Source organism: Nyctereutes procyonoides, unplaced genomic scaffold (assembly GCF_905146905.1).
Source record: "Nyctereutes procyonoides isolate TBG_1078 unplaced genomic scaffold, NYPRO_anot_genome, whole genome shotgun sequence".
NCBI lineage: Eukaryota > Metazoa > Chordata > Mammalia > Carnivora > Canidae > Nyctereutes > Nyctereutes procyonoides.
This window is the reverse complement of record NW_026575035.1, coordinates 10547469-10567906: the sequence shown is the minus strand read 5'-3', so window position 1 is coordinate 10567906 and position 20438 is coordinate 10547469. Positions and strand designations below refer to the sequence as shown.

Below are 20438 nucleotides of genomic sequence, written 5' to 3'. Positions count from 1 at the left end.
TGTTCAGCATGCACAGCAATCACTGAAATAAGCCTGAGTTATTACCAAAAAAAAAAAAAAAAAAAAAAAAAACCCAAAAACAAACCCCCCACCAAACCTTGCGTATTGACTTTCTCAGAGCCACAGGATCAATCAGAGGTGGTTGGTTTGATGCTCTGCAGATAATGCAGTCAGGCTGCCTTCCTATAGCACTAGATTTTGGTTTAAAATCTATTTCTTATAGAGTGTGTCTCCCTTCCTCTCTCTCTCCCTCTCTCTCCCTGTCTTTCTCTCAAAGTAATTACAGGCTGCAGAGTGAAAAGCATTAGAACTGTTTACAAAACAGCTCATAAAGTTTAAAATAATAGGGGTGTGTGTGTTTGTGTAAAACAAAATAATGTGTGTGGCTGGGGTAAACAGTCCACAGTCTTTCTTCTTTCTTCTCCCACTGCCCCCATGTCACCCTCCAGAATTTAAGGCATGGAAATGAGTGATGGAGTCCCTTTTCTTCTGCCATACAATTCTCACACTTAATTCGTTATGCTTATTTATCTGATGCCAGTTTATTGTTGCAATTCAAAATACAGACCCTCAGGTGTGTGGGGACAGAGTGGCTGACAAAGCGGGCTGCTATCTAATTAACTTTAGGGCGGCCTAAATTCCCATGCAGACGTTCCCTCATGACATCCAAAAGAAAGATTTTTTTTTTTTTTTTTTTTTTTTTTTTTAATGAGCCTCTTGCTTGCTATCACAAGTCCAAGAGAAACGCTTTCAGCAGGTTGGTGCTCTAAAGTGAAAGGGCCATTCTTCTAACCCTTTCAAAGGTCTCCTCTTGGGAGATTTGCAAAGATTTTGCAGCCCTCCCCTCCAGATCTATTTATTTATTTATTTATTTATTTATTTATTTATTTATTTATTTAAATGTGGAAGGGTAGCCTGTAACCCCCAGCTTCAGAGCCAATCAATCATTTTGCTTTGCAGGTTTAGTTGTGCTGCGGCAAAACCTCGGTGCTGGCGGCGCTGCGCCAGGTCCTGATAATAGTGAGGCTGGGCTGACAGTTGAAGGAGGGCTCTGTCCCCTTAGGCGCTGGCGCACTGAGGACACGGGCCGGTCGGAGGGACAAGCCTCGCCCGGAGGAAGCGCCTCTTCCCCTGGTGATTGATGAAGGACAGTTAGGAGCTCTTCGGGGGCTGGGAGAGGTTGCCCTCCCAGTCATTTACTATGAAGTCTTTGTCAGCAGAAAGAACTCTCCTGGGTAGTGAGTGACATAATGCAGATGACAAATGACAGCCTTGCATTTTCTTCTGCTTGATAAGTACTCAGTGTCTGTGCAGGTGAGTCAGCGCCCCCCCCCCAGCACACCCCCTCATGCCAGCCGCTCCCTGGTTGTAAGTACCCTGCAAACCCACTGTGGTCTCACAGGTGCCGCTGGCTCCCCCTGGTCAATCTCGAGTTTTCTGGGGGATGCTTAAAGTACTGTCAGAGTGTGAGCAGGGATGGCACCCGTGTCCCCACTTTAGGGAGCTCATTGAGAAATGAAGATATTTTTGGAGTCATTTTTAGCAGTTCTGAATATTGTTTTCTTCTGTTTCTCCCTTTTGGAGTACAGTGTGTGTGTGTGTGTGTGTGTGTGTGTGTGTGTGTGTGTGTGTGTGTAGATCTGAATACACACGCACATATCATATGCCATTTTAAGAGATGACCTCAGACCAAAATCTGTATCAAGATCCTTGACTGAAAAAAAAAAAAAAAAAAAAAAAAAAAAAGATCCTTGACTGACGTTTCCTCTGTATTTCTTCTCCCCCTCCAGGACCCCATCTGCAGATGTTCTGAACACCTCTGGGTACAGGAATTGATCATTCAACCAGGATACCTAATTCAAGGTATTAGCTCCTGTCGGGAGGCTTTTTACATTTGAGCTCTGTGTTGGAAATTATATTTTGGCAATGAATTTTGACATGGGAAAAGTTGGAATGAGAATAAAGGACATAAGTGAATTTGCAAAATAATCAAGTGCTTAAAATCCTCCCCAGCGCCCGTGAGGGTTTGCCACTTGTGACTCATGTGCAGCCCTCTCTCCAATAGCTCCTGTGCCAGCTCTCCCTTAGTTGTAGCCCTTTCTCTGCAACTGTGTTTGGGGTTTGGATTTCATTTTCCTCTCCCCCTCTCCTTTTCTCTCTGACCGCCCAGACCTGCAGAAACCAGGAGGCTGAGACGTCTTGTTGGTTTTGTGACCTTGGACCCAACACAATGAAGTATTCTTGCTGTGCTCTGGTTTTGGCTGTCCTGGCCACAGAACTGCTGGGGGGCCACTGTTCCACTGTCAGATCCCAGAGGTTCAGAGGACGGATACAGCAGGAACGAAAAAACATCCGACCCAACATTATTCTTGTGCTCACCGATGATCAGGACGTGGAGCTGGGTGAGACGCTGGATTTTTCACTTGTTAGTCTCTTTTGCTCGAATGATTCGCTGACCTTTCACCTGATCAGTAACACGGAGGGAACGTTTGGGGGTTTGGCTCTTAGCGAGAGGCTCTCAATCAGCAACCTGAGTTCATAAAATGAACTTGTATTGATTATCAGGCATTCGGGTTTTGTTTCATCATTACTTTTCTGGTCTTGGGTGTTTGAAACATCCTGGGGAGGGGCCTAGAGTCATAGGAGGATGGAAGAAAAAGAGCAAGAGAAAATACTACAGAAGTCAAGGATTCAACTGTGCACCTGGGAAGCTCTTGCTCAAGAACTTTTTTTAAATATTTGGGCAAAATTGCTTCCAAGAGTATGAGGTTATGGCTATAATTCTATGCCATGTATATGAACATAGATATTATTATTCTCTCTTAACAGTTATTATTATTAAAGGGAATGATATAGTCACAGCTTGTGGTAATTGTTAGATAATTGAAAGTTGCAGCATCCTATGTACCTTCTGGTGGTAATTCATTACTACCACCTTAGAGATGATGCTTTTCTGAAGAATTAGAAAAAATGGGCCAATTTCAGAACACTTGGAAAGCCTGCCAAATTCTGGTGGGTCCAGCTGAGCTTTTATCTCATTCAGTTGCTTATCTTCTCACTTTCTTTAATAGCCCAGCTCTGTGGTCTTGTCTGTAAGTCTAGGTATGACCTTCCATGGTACCTTAGGACAGATAAAAAGCTTGTCCTTAGAAATCGTCACCAGCACTCATTTTCATTCCTAGAACCAAATTCCTCACTCTCGGGAATCGCTGAGCTGGGCTTACCCATCACACTCAAGCTGGTATCTTTTACACTTAGTGCTAGCAGAGCACGCTGGGCTTCCTTACAGAGCTCCCCTGGGTCTAGTTCTTAAGGATAAAACCCTCCATGCTGGAAATTGGTCTTCATGGAACGAGACTTGAATTTCCAGTTTGAAACTAAATCATGGAATCCCAACAGAGTTAACCCCCAGTTTAGCTGGAAGCACACACACTAAAAACCAGCAGCAGGTAATGATTGTTGAAGTTGACCTGCAGAGTCTGCTGTCTCTCACTTCACTTTTTAAATAAGAGTATTGATTTTCAGGCAACATGCCCAAATGAAGTCTCGGAGGCATACGACTTAGTATGTATGTAGTTTACGGTTTAACTTTTCATTTAAATAGAGAGCAAGTAAAAATGAAGTGAACATGTTTGGATTCACCTGCTTTAACATCTCTTATATCCACCCCTTTCACTACTACCATGATCTCCAGACCATTCTCTCACCTCCGGGTTTTTCCCTGATAGTCACCTGACCACCTGTCTCCCATAGACTTGATTTATCTATTCTTCACTCCATGACTAGAGTTATCATGCAAGTATCTGATCAGGTCTCTTCTGCTTAAAACTCCCCATGGTTTCTCTTTGGCAAGAGGATTAAGAAACTCTCTTCTGTAGACAAATGAGCTCTGGGCCATCTGGCCCCTGCCTATATCTATGCGATTATTCCCTTTTTTCCCACTTTTGCTCAGTGCTTCGTGGAAATTACTTACATATCCTTGAAGGTAAGGTGTCTGGTAGTTTCATCTCCTTCACCTATATTTCATGCCTTTGTACATCTTGTCTCCACTGTCTTTCCCCCTCTCCCCAGCCCTACCTATTCTTCATGACCCAGTTCAGTTGCCTTGCCCTTGGGGTCTTTCTTCACCAAAACCATTCTCTCTTCCCAGCAAGGTGGATGGAACTTTCCTTTGTACCACCTTGGACATGCCTCCAGCATGGCCCTTAATCCATCATGTGCTTCCATATTTGTCTCTTCCACTGGCCTGAGAGTGAGGTAGTGTTTTGTTCATGTTGCGTTCCTGATACTGGGACCATGTTGGGAATATAGTAGGTGCTAAAAAAATTTCAAGTGGTCCTACAGGGGCCTGACAAAGCTAACAAAAATATCAGAAGTGAATACAAGTATCTGTCATAATCTACCTCTTCAATATAGAGTTCTTGCCCTTAAAATAAATTAAGGACTTATTTGACAAATTTATTTTTAACAGAATTCAAAACTTCACCCTTTAGTTTCACCCTATAGTTAGTTAATTCATCCAGTAAATATTTACTGAGCAGTCACTAAGTACTGGCTTCTGTTGGAAGCATGCGGGTACACTAGATACAACTATAATGGATACAACATAGACATAGACGGATATGTATGTACTTCCTATGTAGTTGTCTCTACCTCCTTCCTTGATTTTCTAGCCAGATACATGCTAAGTATTGGCTCATTTAATCTTCATGATAACTCTATGAAGTAGTTGCTCTTACTCTCTTCAATTACTGCATAAGTAAAATGAGACTTAGAGAAGTCATGTAGGCTGTGATGAACTTACTAGTCCTAGGTTCACCATAGGAACCAGTTAGGACTAGGTCTCCACTGCTGACATTTAACCACGATGCTTTCCATCAGTCCTTCACCAAATATTTATTGAGCCTTTCCTAAAAGCACACTGCACATGCATAGCAATGTTCTAGGTTCTAAGAGAGAGATAACAGAAGCATAAGATGGGTCTTATTATTTCATCGGCAAAACACAGTGATGAACCACAGTGAACCCGTGAGGTAAAAGACTTTAGAAAATAGCTCCTTTCTCTGCCCTAACAATTATGCTGTCTGTAGTGGACACTGTCTGGTGAAGACTTTTACCTTGTCTCCTCTAAGAGTCTCAATAATCCTTCTTGAACCTAACTGCTCTAGACTTTAGTTGTTTTTTGTCCACTTATTTTTACCATCCTAGCCATTTTTAAGTGTGCAGGTCGGTAGTGTTCAGTACATTCACATTGTTATGCAATTATTGTCCAAAACTCTTCAGCTTACAAAGTTAAAATTCTATACCCATTAAACAATAACTCCCATACCCTGGTAACCACCATTCTACTGCCTCTGTGAATTTGACTGTTGTAGGTACGTCACATAAGTGAAATTATGCCACTTAAGATAAAGACAAAGTGGTTTTTTTGTGTGTGTGTGACTGACTCATTTCACTTAGACTAATACCCTTCCTCAAGGCTCGTCCATGTTATAGCCTGTATCTAAATTTTCTTCCTTTTGAAGGCTGAATAATATTCATTGTATATATATATATATATATATATATATATATATATATATATATACACACACACCACATTTTGTTTATCTATTCATCTATTAACAGAAGTTTGGGTTGCTTCCACTTTTTGACTATTGTGAATAATGCTGTTATGACCATAAGTGTTTAAATACCTCCTTAAGACCCTGCTTTCAATGCTTTGGGTTAAATACCAAGAAATGGATTTGCTGGATCATTTGATAATTCTATTTTTAATTTTTTTGAGGAACCATCATTTTATTTTCCATAACAACTGCACCATTTTACATTCTTACCAACAGTGCACAAGGGTTCCAATTTCTCCACATCCTTGCCAACATGTGTTCTTTTCTGGCATTTTGTTTTTGTTTCTATAATACCCATCCTAGTGGATATGAGGTGGTATCTCATTGTGGTTTGATATGGTTGGATTTCGTCTTGTTTGTTTTTTGTTTTTTTTACTTCCATGTAATTATGCTTGCCAAATGCATAAATAGACTAGGATAGCAAAACTATTTGCACCTGTAATACTGCAGGCAATTTTGGCTACTGTACCTCCAGAAAGATATAACAGACTTAGAAAAGGCTTAGAAGAACAATGACAAAAATTGTAATAGGATGCTTTTCTTTTGGGGGAAAGAATAAAACTATTCTACTTCTTTGTTTGGAAAGACAAAGACTGAGAAGGGCCATAATCAGAGTTTATTAATTTAAGCTTGAAAAGAAAGCTCTTACTCAGTAGGAATGGAGGCCACTCCCTTAACATTGTCTGAGGACAAATAAAATAAACTAGTACTTTGTGAAGGGAGTAAGACACATAAGGAATTCATTAATAAAAGTGCTAGAACCTTGCATATTATCTTTTTCCAAAGAACATTCCTTCTCACTATTGCACTTGTTTTCATCCCACCCAAGTTGGGTGGATAGGACAAACATCGTTATCCCAGGAGAAAAGTTAATCTGTAGAAAGATGAAATGACATAACCACTAGTCCTCTTCTGGATTTACTTGTCGCATAACTAAAAAGGTAGCTTAGGTTGTGTCTATGCCTGTAAATAGTTCAGGTTTTTAGACTATATTAATAGGTGGAAGATTTACACTTTTTTTAAAGCTAGAAAAACACACAGACACTGGAGAAGAAGGAGCAGTAACCAAGAATATCAATGATATCCATATTTTGTCATAAAATTTGAAAACTACATCTGAAGCAATTATCATCAAATATTAAACTTTCTTAAAAGCTTAAATTTAAAAGCTTAACATTTAAAAATACGAAAGCTAGGACCGCCTTTGCTGCATCCCAAAGGTTTTTGAACAGTTGTGTTTTCATTTTCATGTGTTGTCATGAATTTTGTTTTAATTCTTCTTTAATTTCCTGGTTGTCCCATTCATTCTTTAGTAGGATGCTTTTTAGCCTCCATGTATTTAAGTTCTTTCCAAGTTCCTCTCGTGACTGAGTTCAAGTTTCAAAGCACTGTGGTCCAAAAACATGCAGGGAAGTATCCCAATCTTCTGGTGTGAGTTGAGACCTAATTTGTGACCCAGTATGTGATCTATATAAATATAATGGAATACTATTCAGCCATCAAAAACAATGAAATCTTGTCATTTGCAATGATGTGGATGGAACTAGAGGGTATTATGCTAAGCGAAATTAGTCAGAGAAAGACCATTATCTATCATATGATCTCACTCATATATGGAATTTAAGAAATAAACCAGGATCATAGGGGAAGGGAGGGAAAAATAAAACAAGACAAAATCAGAGAGAGAGAGACAAACCATAAGAGACTCTTAATCATAGGAAACAAACTGAGGGTTGCTGCAGGGGAGCGGGGCAGGAGGGTTAGGGTAACTGGGTGATGGGCATTAAATAGGGCACGTGATGTAATGAACACTGGGTGTTATATAAGACTGATGAATCACTGACCTCTACTTCTGAAATCAATAATACATTATATATTAATTAATTGAATTTAAATAAATTTTTTAAAGTAAAAAAAAAATCCAGTAAAAAAAAAAAAACCTTATGAAAGAGAAAAAAATTAAATTATTAAAGCTAGGAGACACATTATTCTAGTATTTTCCTGCACTTAAGGTATTTTATAAACCAAAAAAGAACACAATCAAAAGTGCTTGTGGAACTCCCCAAACTTTCTGAGACTAGAATCAAAGAAATTAGGCTCTAAATCTTTCCAAAAGGATCCCTTGGTGCCACTCTGAGGAACAAAATGTGGAGCTGATCTGACTCAATGTGGCATTTGTTAAATTCTTAAGAAATTGGGCTGGCCCATTGCTTCTTTCAGATCATGCAAGGAATTAAGAAATACATAATACTTAGTTTCTTTAAATCACAGGTCACAACTGGGATATATAGTACTGAGCCAGCCCACAGATGTGTTTTGCTTGACCAACATACTTTTTTAAAATTAAGACAACATTTTAAAAATCAGACGATTTCATGTTTAAAAAAAAATCCAGATTCTGACTTTTTTTTGAAAATCTAGAACTATAAGACTTTGCATTCCTATGAGACTGCAGCCAGTTTGATGCTTAAAGAAGAATCCAAGTGCCCCACTAGATGGAGCATGTCCTTGGGTCCTCATGGCCCCCACCACTCTCCATTGCACCCCAACATTTAGGCCAAGGAGCAGTTGCCATTTACCATCCTGTCCCTACTGCTGTTTTTCTCATGTTCAGGAACAGCACTATACACCCACCTCTCTATCAAATGTTAAAAACAGAAAAGATGAAAGCTCCTTGATTTTTCTTTTTTTTTTTTCTTAAAGATTTTATTTATTTATTCATGAGAGAGACAGAGAGAAGGGCAGAGACATAGGCAGAGGGAGAAGCAGGCTCCCTGCGGGGAACCTGATGTGGGACTTGACCCCCAGGCCCCAGGGACATGCCCTGAGCCGAATGCAGACATTCAACCACTGAGCCACCCAGACATCCCATTTGTCTCCACTTTTAATGGCCTGTTGCTCTTTGGGAGAAAAAAATGACTCTTGGTGTCCTGGAGACATTCTAGACAGGTTTATTATCTTCTTCTTGGTCTCTTCTCCAATCTTGCCTCTTCCGTTCGGCTTTTGCTGAAATGCCTGGGGTTTTTTCCCCTCCAATCCCATTGTTTTGCTAGAAAAAAAAGGTATATTCTTTTATTTTGTTATTTTTTCTTTATGCTTTCAGAATTAAAATATTCAATTGATCAATAGAGCCATTTTTAATATTGGAAATATCATTGTTTAAGTTTTCATACTTTACTATAAAAATAACCATTGGTGGGAGAAGATAGCAAGAGAATACAGATGTATTTAGTACAGTCCATTTACGTATTTAAAGCATAACCATAGCTTATCATAAAATGATGACATCTAGAAACAACACAGTACAATTAATAAGAGTTATGCTTGCTTGTCTATTGCTCAAGGAGGCGTGTCTCCCTAGGAAACCAGATATATTTGAATCCCACATGCCTGAAGGTTCCTTAAGAGATGACAATGGCAATATTTATTTGTTGAATTTCTGGTTTTGTGAGTTTTTTTAGACATGATAAACAGGACTGGTGAAAACTTTAATCTTTGGGGATACCTGGATGGCTCCGTGGTCGAGTGTGTGCCTTCGGCTCAGGGCGTGATTCCAGGGTCCTGAGATCAAGTCCCGCATCGGGCTCCCTGCGTGGAGCCTGCTTCTCCCTCTGCCTATGTCTCTGCCTCTCTCTGTGTGTCTCTCATGAATAAATAAATAAAATCTTTAAGAAAAAAAAGAAGAAAAAACTTTAATGTTTGATAGTATAAAACATTGAATAATCAAATGCTAAGATACTTGAATCAAGAAAGGTAAAGTCTTGTAAAGTTTGACATGTAAATGAAATAATTCAAACTCTCTGTGTCATTTTGGAAAAGTCATTCAGAGAAGTTGGACATCTTTCTCCCTGCTGACCTTTTTCGCACAGATGATGTGAGAATAAATGAGTTGGAGTGTGTAGAATGATTTAAATTCCTGGCCACGGTTCCATCCGGTCTTAGTAACCTATCCCATACTCCATCATCCAAAGTACTGTTCCCAGAACCTTGGTTTTTAAAAAATATTCCCGTGAAATTGCAAACGTGGTGGGTCTTGCAGGGTTCCTGAAGAGTGCCACTTCTCTGCTCCCGGTCATTGCTGACCTAGCTGATCGCGGTTACAGTGCAGACGTCCCCAGTCCCCACCTGGAACTCTGGCGCTGGGACAGCTTTTCTTGGCAGACTTAGGACTCAGCTGTGGCCTGGGCCATCTCTGTGCTCCAGCCAGGCCCATCAGCAGTGCCTCCCCACCAGCTACTGGACCCAATTACAGTCACTTCATAGCATCCCTGTCAAGCTTCGACCTCCAAGGACAATTTTAAATGATAATGAAGTCAGGGTCCTTGCACAAGGGGAGGTAGGGAAATTGTATGTGGAGGGGGAGAGAACTGATGTTTTAAACTATCAGCCAGCATTAACATTTTAAGCCTTAAAACATAGAAATGATCACTGACCTCTGTCTCCTGAACAGACTATAAGAGAGTAGCATAGACTGGATGGCTGAGTGGCTTATAAGCACCAGCCATTTATTTCTCATGGTTCTGGAGGCTGGGAAGTCCAAGATCAAGGCGCCTGCAGAGTCCGTGCCTGGTGCGAGCCTGCTTCCTGGCTTATAGATGGCTGTCTTTTTTTTTTTTTTTAAGATTTTATTTATTTATTCATGAGAGAGAGAGAGAGAGAAGCAGAGACATAGGCAGAGGGAGAAGCAGGCTCCCTGTAGGGAACCTGATGTGGGACTTGATCCCGGGACTCCAGGATCATGCCCTGTGCCAAAGGCAGGTGCTAAACCGCCAAGCCACCCAGGGATCCCCTAGATGGCTGTCTTATTATGTGTCTTCACATGGCAGGAGGGGCCAGGAAGCCTAGTGGGGTCTCTTATATAGGGACATTAGCCCATTCATGAGGGCCTCACCTTCATGATCTAATTCACCTCCCAAAGGTCCCACCTCCTAATACCATCACCTGGGTCGTTAGGTTTCAACATACACATTTGGCGGGGGTTGGGGGGACACAAATACTCAGTCTCTGGCAACTTGTTTACTCTTATTCCTGCTTTTGGAATTCGGATGTAGATTATAGACAGCGGGATGAAAAAGGAGAAAATTAATGTGGTGGGTTGAGGTGAGCACAGAGTGACATCCCAGCCCCACTGACCACACGCCTTGCGTGAAGTGCTCTAATAGCGTTATGCCATTTGCTCCTCAACAACCCTGTATTCTGGCTGGGGAACAATTCTTAGCTCCATTTTACAGTTAAGACATGGGACCAAAAGAGAGGAGGTGACTTGCTCAAGGTGATCTATACCAAAATCCAGATGTTTCCCAGAAGTTCACATTCAGGGCTCTTTCTCTTCTCGTTCTTACCCTCCTAAGCCCTGCCTTGTGAATCTTGTTATAGGAGTCTTCGGCCTTAAGCTTCTTATCATTCCTGTGAAATAATCATTCTAATAATTGAGAATCAGCACAGTTGGTGTTTTAGGCACCGAAGTCCTGAAACTCAGAGCGGTGAGCAGCTGCACCTTAAAACAAAACTGAGCTCTTCCACCAGTGAGGCAGGACATCATCCCATTCATCCATCTCAATATCTGTAAGTGCAAAATAGTGAATTTCATTACAGAATAGCTTAGGGAAGAGTTTCCCAATGAAAAGCCAGTATTGCAATGTCAGTGGTGAGGGAGGCAGTACAAGGCTATGAAAAAAAGAAGTGTTTTGTGCTTTCCTTCCTCTTGCATATTAACTCAGCTCGAAGGGGTAGGGTCCCTATGCTCCATCATCTGCAGAGAACCCACCAAGATCAAGGACGGCATCTCACGCCAGGGTGGCTGTCAGTGATGAAGACAGACACGTCTGCAGCCCCCTCAGCCCTCACTGGGTCTGAGCTACTGAGAGTCACATCAGCCCTTGAAGAGAGGGCGGGCGGGAGGAAGGTGTTTCTGTGAGTCAATGTCTCCTCTAAGAGGCTAGATGAAGTGAAATATCAGACTGTGGAAAGTAAAACATCTCTTGACTATGAGCAGACACCTTTTCTGTTTCTCAGTCTTGAAAATGTCAATGTCACAGCCAGTACTCAGCTTTGATGGAGCTTAAGAGCATGGTCTATGGAGCAGATTGCCTGCATTTGCTTCCTGGCTTTGCTACCTAGGGTACATGTGGCCCTCAGAATGCTATTTAGCCCGTCTGGCCCTCAGTTTTAGCATCTGTGATATTTATATGGGAATAATAGATTAAGAGCATCTGCTACGAAGGTGTATCATCAGGATTAAATGAGTTGCGGGTGTGACACTCAGAAGAGAACTGGGCTGAGAGTAAGCAGGACATAGATGTATCTGATTCCTTTCTGCAGCATCTTAGAGCCTCGGGAGTGGGCTGAGCTGCTTACGGGCACCTGCTAAAGTCTCTCTCGGCTCCAGGCTTCCCAGCCTCTGTGTCCAACCTGGAATACTTACTCTTGAGTGTGAGTGTGGGCCATGGACAGGAAGCAGCAGGCTCACCAGGGAGCTTGTTAGAAGTGTAAATTCTCTGGTGCCTCCCCAAGTCTTCTTAATCAACATCTCAGGGCGGGCTCAGAATTCTGATGTAACATGCTCTCCAAGGGATTTTTAAGTTGGAGGAACATTGTTTCAGAATCTTCTTTTTACTGAGAAACTTTCAGGAATCCTGATGGTGGGGCTGCAGTGGTCACCACGGTGACTCCGAGGACCAAGTGTCCTCATCAATCCCTTTGGTTTGGGGACTGCTTAGAATTTGGATAGATTGTTTAGGACCTTGACATGATCAGCTTAGTTAATTGAAAGGGTGGCATTTAGAATGGGAGGGGAGCCCTTACTGATGCAAGTCCAGATTATGAACTGGGCTAAGGCTTAGGGCCAGTTTGTAGATTATTTGACCTTAGGTCAGATTTCCATCTACCATCCCATATTTGCAGTCCAGATGAGTCTGTAAACAGGAGATTGCAGGTAACTCAGGACTTTGGAGGATGGTTTCCAGTGCTGCTTAGTTATCAGCTAAGGCTCATAAAGGAAATTGACAGCCCATTCTTTGTAATAAAAAGTAAAGTAGGTGAAGTAGTGTTTGCTGGGTTTTCCCAATATTTGAGATACTACACAAAGGAAGCCCTGCAGAGATGTAAAGAGGAGGGGGGAATAAGTGAATAGACGTGACCATTTAGCTCTCTCCCCACTACCATGTCTCTATCCATCTATTTATCTCCATCTCCAGGATATTTCCCCTGTATGATCAATAAATATAAAACACATTTCTGAAATGGACTTCCTTGATCTTCTACAGGGCATATGGCTTTTTAGTTACTTCTTGAGCAACAGCAAAACCATTACTTTTCCAGTTTTCTTCCTGTGCTGAAAACGTGAAGGCATTAGTCAATTCATTACCTTCAGATGCATTACAGCATCTCTTGGATCTGCTTCTTAGAGGCTCCCTCTATTTTAGAGGCACAATCCAGTTCAAGTCCTTATTGCCTCGTGGCCTGATGGCTTCAGCGACCTCTCGGCTGTAACCTTGATGAACCAGCCTATTTCCTCCTCAGTGCACGTACCTCCATCCCCCGTTGCCACAACAACAGCCCTCGAAGACTTTTTCCTTATCAAGTCATTCATGCCTTTGACAAAGAACCTATTCTGCCTTTATTTTGGCCATTCTATCAAATCCAAATATCGCTGCCCAGGCTTGAAGCCACTCTCTAACTCTACCTCTTACATTTCAGCAAGAGAATTCCTCACAGTCTTTTTCATTCTAGGAAATCAGTGTACTGTACTCATCCCTCTACTTCTCCCACGTCCAGAGCACGCACATACCATCCTCTCCAACGTGTGCCACTAACACACTTCGCCCATCTTTTGTTTTTCTTCCTGCACCCCTTCCATTTGTCCTCATCTCTTGTTTCAGAACTCTTATCAAACACCCTGTTCAGTCCTCTCTAACCTTATTTGTACCACTACTGCTATCCCCACACTCTTATGTTGCTTTGCAAATATCTCCAAGTGATTTCTCTATGTAGGGTCTCGTCTAGATAGTTTACTGCTAAAGACCAAGGCAGCAGAGAATTTTCCATTTCTTTTGTTAATGCTACACTTGGGGGAGCAGCCCAGAGTGCTGAGGTTGATAGAATGTTCAGCATGAAGTGGGCACTCACTACATGTTATTCACCAATTACAAAAAGTTGCTTGATCCCCCGAAGACAACCAGAGGAGTAAAAGCAGTTAGGAATCCTCCTAACTGAAGCCTATTTTAGGGAGCTCTAATGAGACCCAATTAGAAACCTTCCTCCTGCTTTCATATGTTTCATGTGAACAGGAAAAGCTAATACGTGAAAAAATCAGGCTAACTGTGGCTTTTTGGACCATTGCACGCTTCTCTTATGCTCTGAATGCTTGCCTGGTTTGCATTACGATTTCCTTCCTTGCTGGAAAACTGCATAGTCTTTCTCCCTTTCTTTGGAAGAAGTGGGACCTGTTGGAAATGTGAGGCTCCAGGATTCAAATGCAATGGGCTTGGCTGGAGTGCTCTGTAGTGCATTTCTTGACAAGTCCTGAAAAGACTATTGAATTCTAGCCTGTGCTTTTTTTTTTTTTTTTCCTGCAGTATTTGGATGTGTTTCAGCTGCAGTGTTTGGCTGGATAGAGTAATCGAAGTAGTTTTTTTCTTCCTCAGCAATCTTATGTTACAATTTCATCCTTTGCAGTCAAAATGGAATATTTTACTCTATGCAAATACTTTTGAGTGCAATAGAATCATAGCTCTTTTCATAAGCGAAAGATCTATCTTTTAATATTACACATAAACAGGTGAAAATATAAACTGGCAGTGCTCTCCTGGTAGAAAAACTGGCAGGTATTTGGTGACTTTGCTAGAGGATACCAAGTTACAATGAAGATTTTTTTTTTTTAATTAAAGACAGTCATTTTGGAGGGACTTTTACTTAATAGGAAAAAAATTAGTTTTCCTCTTTAGTTTCATACAATTAAAACACTAAAGTTAGTAACCTCTGTAATGTCACAAGCATTGTGCGCATGTGGTGGGTTGGAGTTTTGATGCTCTGTGTAACAGGCTCTTGTTCCCTGGTAATCTTCAAAAGCCTGCTGGGCTTTGAATTTGCTCCATATCTAAAATTCTAGCTTTAATTATCAGATTAGCCTGCATTTTTTTCTTTGTGAGTAAGGAGAGGAGAAGCTGAAATGTGTTTATTATTCTGCAAAATGCTTGAGATGGTCAGATCCCAAATGTTTAATTTTGTTCTGGAAATGAGAGCTGTCAAATTATAGACTCCTTCAAGCCAACGGAGGGAAATTAATAAATCAAGGGAATAGAGTCACTGAGTGACACGGCATAAATGGGTGTTCGTGTGGTGCACTCTGCTAAACAATGCTGGAATTGTGCCTTCCAGGGTCCCTGCAAGTCATGAACAAAACAAGAAAGATTATGGAGCACGGGGGGGCCACCTTCACCAACGCTTTTGTGACTACCCCCATGTGCTGCCCCTCCCGGTCCTCCATGCTCACCGGAAAATATGTGCACAACCACAATGTCTACACCAACAATGAGAACTGCTCTTCCCCTTCATGGCAGGCGATGCACGAACCTCGGACTTTTGCTGTATATCTTAACAACACTGGCTACAGAACAGGTAAAGTTAGTGGACCTCCTTGCCCACGAACCTCTGGTGGTACTTCTTAGATACAGAAAAATGCCTCGTGTAATGAAGTATGTAAAGTTCCAGTAAATGGAAGTAGTGTAGGCTTTTCTCTTCTATTTCAGTACCCTTCCGATTCCATCCTTTTTTTACTCTGAAGAATGTACCAATAAGAGATCCCTTAGAAAAAAAGAGTGGTTCTCAGTGGGCACATTATGAAAGTGTTATATTCTTCAGAGCACCCAATGATTGGAGGATCTGGAACAGAAGAGTTTTCACCCCATTTACCTGCTTACCTCTACCTCCCAAATCTCAAGGGATTTGGGCACGCTTTGAGGCTTGTCTTAGGTGTCGGTAAATTCCTGCTGATTGTTTCAGTGAGAAATCATTAAATGTTTTGAAACTGCTTAGCATCTACTCTAAGATCTAGGACACAATAGATGATGAAAATAATTTTTTGAGTTAATAAACAACTGAATGAAGAAACCAATGAGCTGTACCTTATGATTCATTCATTTATTCATTCTTAATTGATAGAATTTGGAGTTTCTTTAGCTCAGGTTGTGGGATTTTTTAGGTTCCAGGTGTTCATGCCCATCTTCCTTTTTTTTTTTTTTTTAAGATCTTGTTTATTTATTCACGAGAGACACAGATAGAGATGCAAAGACATAGGCAGAGGGAGAAGCAGGCTCCATGCAGGGAGCCAGTTGTGGGACTCGATCCCGGGATTCCAGGATCATGCCCTGAACTGAAGGCAGATGCTCAACCACTGAGCCACCCAGGTGTCCCTCATGCCCATCTTCCAAGAAGGAAAGGCATCCCAATCCTACTCCTACTGTCATTGTTTAACCTACGTAGGGCAACAAGAGGTTCTGGTTAACTGGTCTTTTTAAAATTGGGGACCTCTTTCAAGAAAAGTCATAAATGTCATACCAGTCTTTCTAAGAAAGAAGCAAGGCTCCTTCAGGTAAGCTCAGCCTCCAAAGCCTTTGGATAAAGGCCGAGAGAATTCTCAGCATGTTGATGCTCTCGTTGGATTTTCCAAACGTTTCTTCATGAAAGGCAACAAGGATGTTTATAGAAGGGCTGCGAAGCATATAGTTTTTTTCAGAGCGACCTAAACTTATAAGCATTAAAGATATCATCATTAAAACTCATTGGAAATGATTTTCAGGTCTACAAATTTTCTATTCTGAAGATGGAAAAGTAAAGAGTTTCAGACAAATATATTCTCTTAAATACCTTTAAAAAATGAAATGAATCTTTCCCACTGGACTTGGAAAATATGAAGCCATTTGCTTCTTTGCAGAACATTCTGTGGGCATTTAATACTTGTTATTTATGGATAAAAATATTGATTTTGACTATGATAGCATGGTCATTCACAAACATCTCAAGATCTCCATTCAGAGAGGAAGCTCCTCCCATGACTCTCAAGGGTGTTTGCTTATGCTTTGGAAAGAAACTAGGTTACTCGGAGTGCCTTATCCTAAGTGTGTTTTCTCACATAAGTGATTTAAATTTATGGTACCTTTCATCTGCAAGCTCTAAGGCACTTTGCGAATCCATCAAATATCCCTGTAGAGTTCAGAGACAGCAAATGTACTTGGCTCTGTTTTATAACTAAGGTGGGGATTTCAAATATTATGTGACCAACTCAGAAGCAAAATCAGAAATGTTCCCCTAATGCTTAGTTCCTGATTTTAACCACCAAATTGTGTTTTGTTCATGAGAAGCATCATGTGAAATCAATGCCTTTCAACTCCCTGGCTCCCTGTAATTTAATACCTAGTAGCAGATATAGGGCTTGAAGGGTCAGGACTCTCACCATCTCCAGAGTGATATGGATGATGTCTGTCATAAGAAATAGAGATGCAGGATGACACAGAGAACCTGCCAGGACTTAGAGTGGTCAACTGGGTTTTGCTCCTTTGATTCAGGGCAAATCAAGAAAAAGTGAGAAGATGAATGAGTTCTGAAGAAATCGTATACAGCAATGTGACCCTAGTTGACAGTATTGTATTGTGCACTTGAAATTTGCTGAAAGGATAGATTTTTTGGTGGAGTCACTACAAAAGGAAAATAGTAGAGGTGTGAGGTGATGGATATATTGGTTGGTTTGGCAGTGATGAATATTTCACAATGTTTATGTATTTCGAGCCATCAGATTGTATGTCTTAAATACATTACAATTTTCCTAAGATTTTATTTATTTATTTGAGAGAGAGAGAAAGAGAGAGAGAGAGAGCACATGCAAACAGGGGGAGAGAGAGGGATAAGCAGACTCCACACTGAACGCAGAGCTTGGCTCCGGGTTTGATCCCACTACCCTGAGCTCACGACCTGAGCTGAAACTAAGAGTCGGTTACTTAAGAGACTGAGCCACCCAGGTGCCCCAAATATATTACAATTTTTTGATTGTCAGTTATACCTCAATAAAGTTAGGTAGAAAAAAGAAAGGAGGAAAAGAAGGAAATTAGTATTTGTTGCTTACCTACCGTGCAGCGGCACTTTAGCTAAATTGTCTCACTTAATTTTTCCAGCAACTTCAAAAGAAAGGATTTGCCTGTGTTACTAAAGATGAAACAGAGACTCAAGAGAGTTGTCCTAGGTAACAGGCTAACCAGTGATAGGATGGATCCAGCATGTCTGACTCCAGAGCCTTTTTTTTCATCATCTTACCTTTTTATGTATGCTTCTATCATGCCTCATTCCAAAACTGCCTTCAGAGACGTAAAACATAACAGGATACAAAACCGTATGGGCCCTGGCAAACAGAAATGAAGAGCTGTATCAGTAAAAGGCAAGGCAAAGCTTAGTATACACAATGCATGCCATGGAATTGTGGAGAAAGAGTGCCATTTTCCAGGTGGCAAAAGCAAAAATTGAAACACCATCCATTCCGAAGTTTACTGGGTCACCAAGATAGAAATAGATCAGTTGCTTCTAAGAAATATTGTGTATTCTGGTACTTGTTTCGATCATACCATGCAATTGTATATATCTACCCCACAATGGATTATAAGAGCTTGGATGAAACAGAGATAATTTAGTTCAATTCCCTTATTTTCTGGTGAGCAAATTTACATCTACAAGATCAAAAGTGTCACATCTGATGTGCTCATGGGAAGAGCAGCTATCAGGACCCTGCTCTTCAAGGTTCTTTTCAGTGCACTACTCTAACTGCATGGATTAGGTCGAGAATGACAGTGTACACCATAAGACTGCCCCAATGACAACGGTCAGGCTTTTTGTGCGGACTGGTCACCTGCTTCAGACTGTTGTCTTCCCAAGTATAGATGACTTGCTCCTGGAAACTAAGTCTGATTCCAAGGCCAAACTCCTGTGCAGGGGTCTAGACACTAAGTAATAATTGAATTTATAGTGAGTCATCTTATGGAGAAAATGAAATTCTTTAAAGGAAACAGGTACTTTTCCAAATAGTTAGAAATAGAAAAAGGGGGGATCCCTGGGTGGCGCAGCGGTTTGGCGCTTGCCTTTGGCCCAGGGTGCGATCCTGGAGACCCGGGATCGAATCCCACATCGGGCTCCCGGCGCATGGAGCCTGTTTCTCCCTCTGCCTATGTCTCTGCCCATCTCTCTCTCTGTGTGACTATCATAAATAAATAAAAATTTTAAAAAAAAAGAAATAGGAAAAGGATGACAAGCACAGAAGAAAATAAATTTCGAGGTGCCCATTAGTGAATCAGACAAAAGTACAAATTGGAAGACTAAAATGGCAGTGATAGAGATCTATATAATTTACATTTATCTTTGATGGGAAAATACTGAAGTGTCTCAGACAATTAGGAAGCAAAGAGGCCTTTGTGACAATAGTTTATTGATCTAACCTGGGAAAGAGACCCATTTGAAAATACGCAAATAAACACATCAGGATGATGTGCATTTTAGGAAGTTAAAATAATTAGTGAATAAGTATTAAACCAACATAATTATTTATAAGCCATTAAATGAGAGGGGGGAAAGCCAATATATATTTTATTGTGTTTCTAATAATGAATACATTATTTCGAACGTTTAGCTGAGAACCTAAGAAAAATAATGCAAGAAACTGAAATGTGTATCATACGTAAATATTCATCTAGGGAAAAAGCACAAGGCAGTAATCAGTTTTATGAAGAAAAACTCCAAGAAGACAAATTACTAACAGGCTGATTTTGGGAGGCATCCAGAATACATGGATTTCAATGAATTTGAATTGATCCAATATTATATTTACCATTTGTATGACATGATTTTTCTTTTTCAGAAATGAGGCATATTTTTGGACTGGCTATAGCCTGAATTTTTTCAAACTTTACTCATGGAAAATATGACTCTCCAACAGCTTAAATGTTCAAAAGGGGAAAATACAGCAACATGTCTATTGCATTTTATGTTCTGACAAGTGAAGTGGGAATGATATTGGATTATCTATCATAAAAATGAATATCCTGCCTATCTGCTAAAAAAAAAAAAACTAGTGTAAATTTCTTGTGAGAATATAGACTTGAATGTTAAGCCTGCCATAAGTTTTAAGGTAAAAGTAACAATCAATGTTTGAGAGATAGCATCAAATGTCAGAAAAAAACACCCTGAATCAAGACTGAGGAGAGCTAGAGCCACGTTCCATCTCTGCCTTTAATTTGTCTGGAGAACTTGCACAAGCTAGTTTTCCAACTTGTATATCTAATGGAGAGATTAAACCAGAATGATTCCAAGGTTTTCTTTCCTGTCCAAAATTATACTGTAATTTTATTATAATCCCTGTAATTTTCATATTGATTCATTTAAAGATTGTGGTGTTCAAATTATAATCAGAACACATGATATGAATGAATTAAATTTTAGTCATACTCATTTTACTTCATATCACTTGGGTGGAGGGGGCAATATTTAATGCAGAGTTGCAGTAAATTCTTTTGTAGAGAATTCTTTTATAACAAAATAACTTAGACAAAGAAATTGACTTTCTGATTTGACGTCTTTTCATTTTACAAAATTTATTTATGTCACTTACAGCAAATACACTTTATCATCCAACTTGGGATTTTTTTTTTTAATGTAGAGTTCTCTTAAAGTAAGACACACTCATATTCTTATTTTAATGAGTTATGGTATTACAGATTTTTGATAGTAACATGATGTATAGCATACATACATTTATTGAACTACATGTGTTTAGAA

The 20438-nt window shown here is 40.4% G+C and overlaps 1 protein-coding gene across 10 annotated transcripts in view; it reads left to right on the top strand.

Annotated features, from left to right (window-relative positions):
• Positions 1 to 20438, top strand: part of SULF1 (sulfatase 1) — a 186878-nt gene that overhangs the window by 91413 nt on the left and 75027 nt on the right. For all 10 annotated transcript variants that reach the window (XM_055318170.1, XM_055318162.1, XM_055318166.1 and 7 more), the window contains 3 exons: positions 1791 to 1863; positions 2171 to 2402; positions 15006 to 15245. In XM_055318170.1, the coding sequence (XP_055174145.1) occupies positions 2231 to 2402; positions 15006 to 15245 (412 nt within the window). In that variant the 5' untranslated portion in view covers positions 1791 to 1863; positions 2171 to 2230. The remainder of the gene's footprint in view (positions 1 to 1790; positions 1864 to 2170; positions 2403 to 15005; positions 15246 to 20438) is intronic.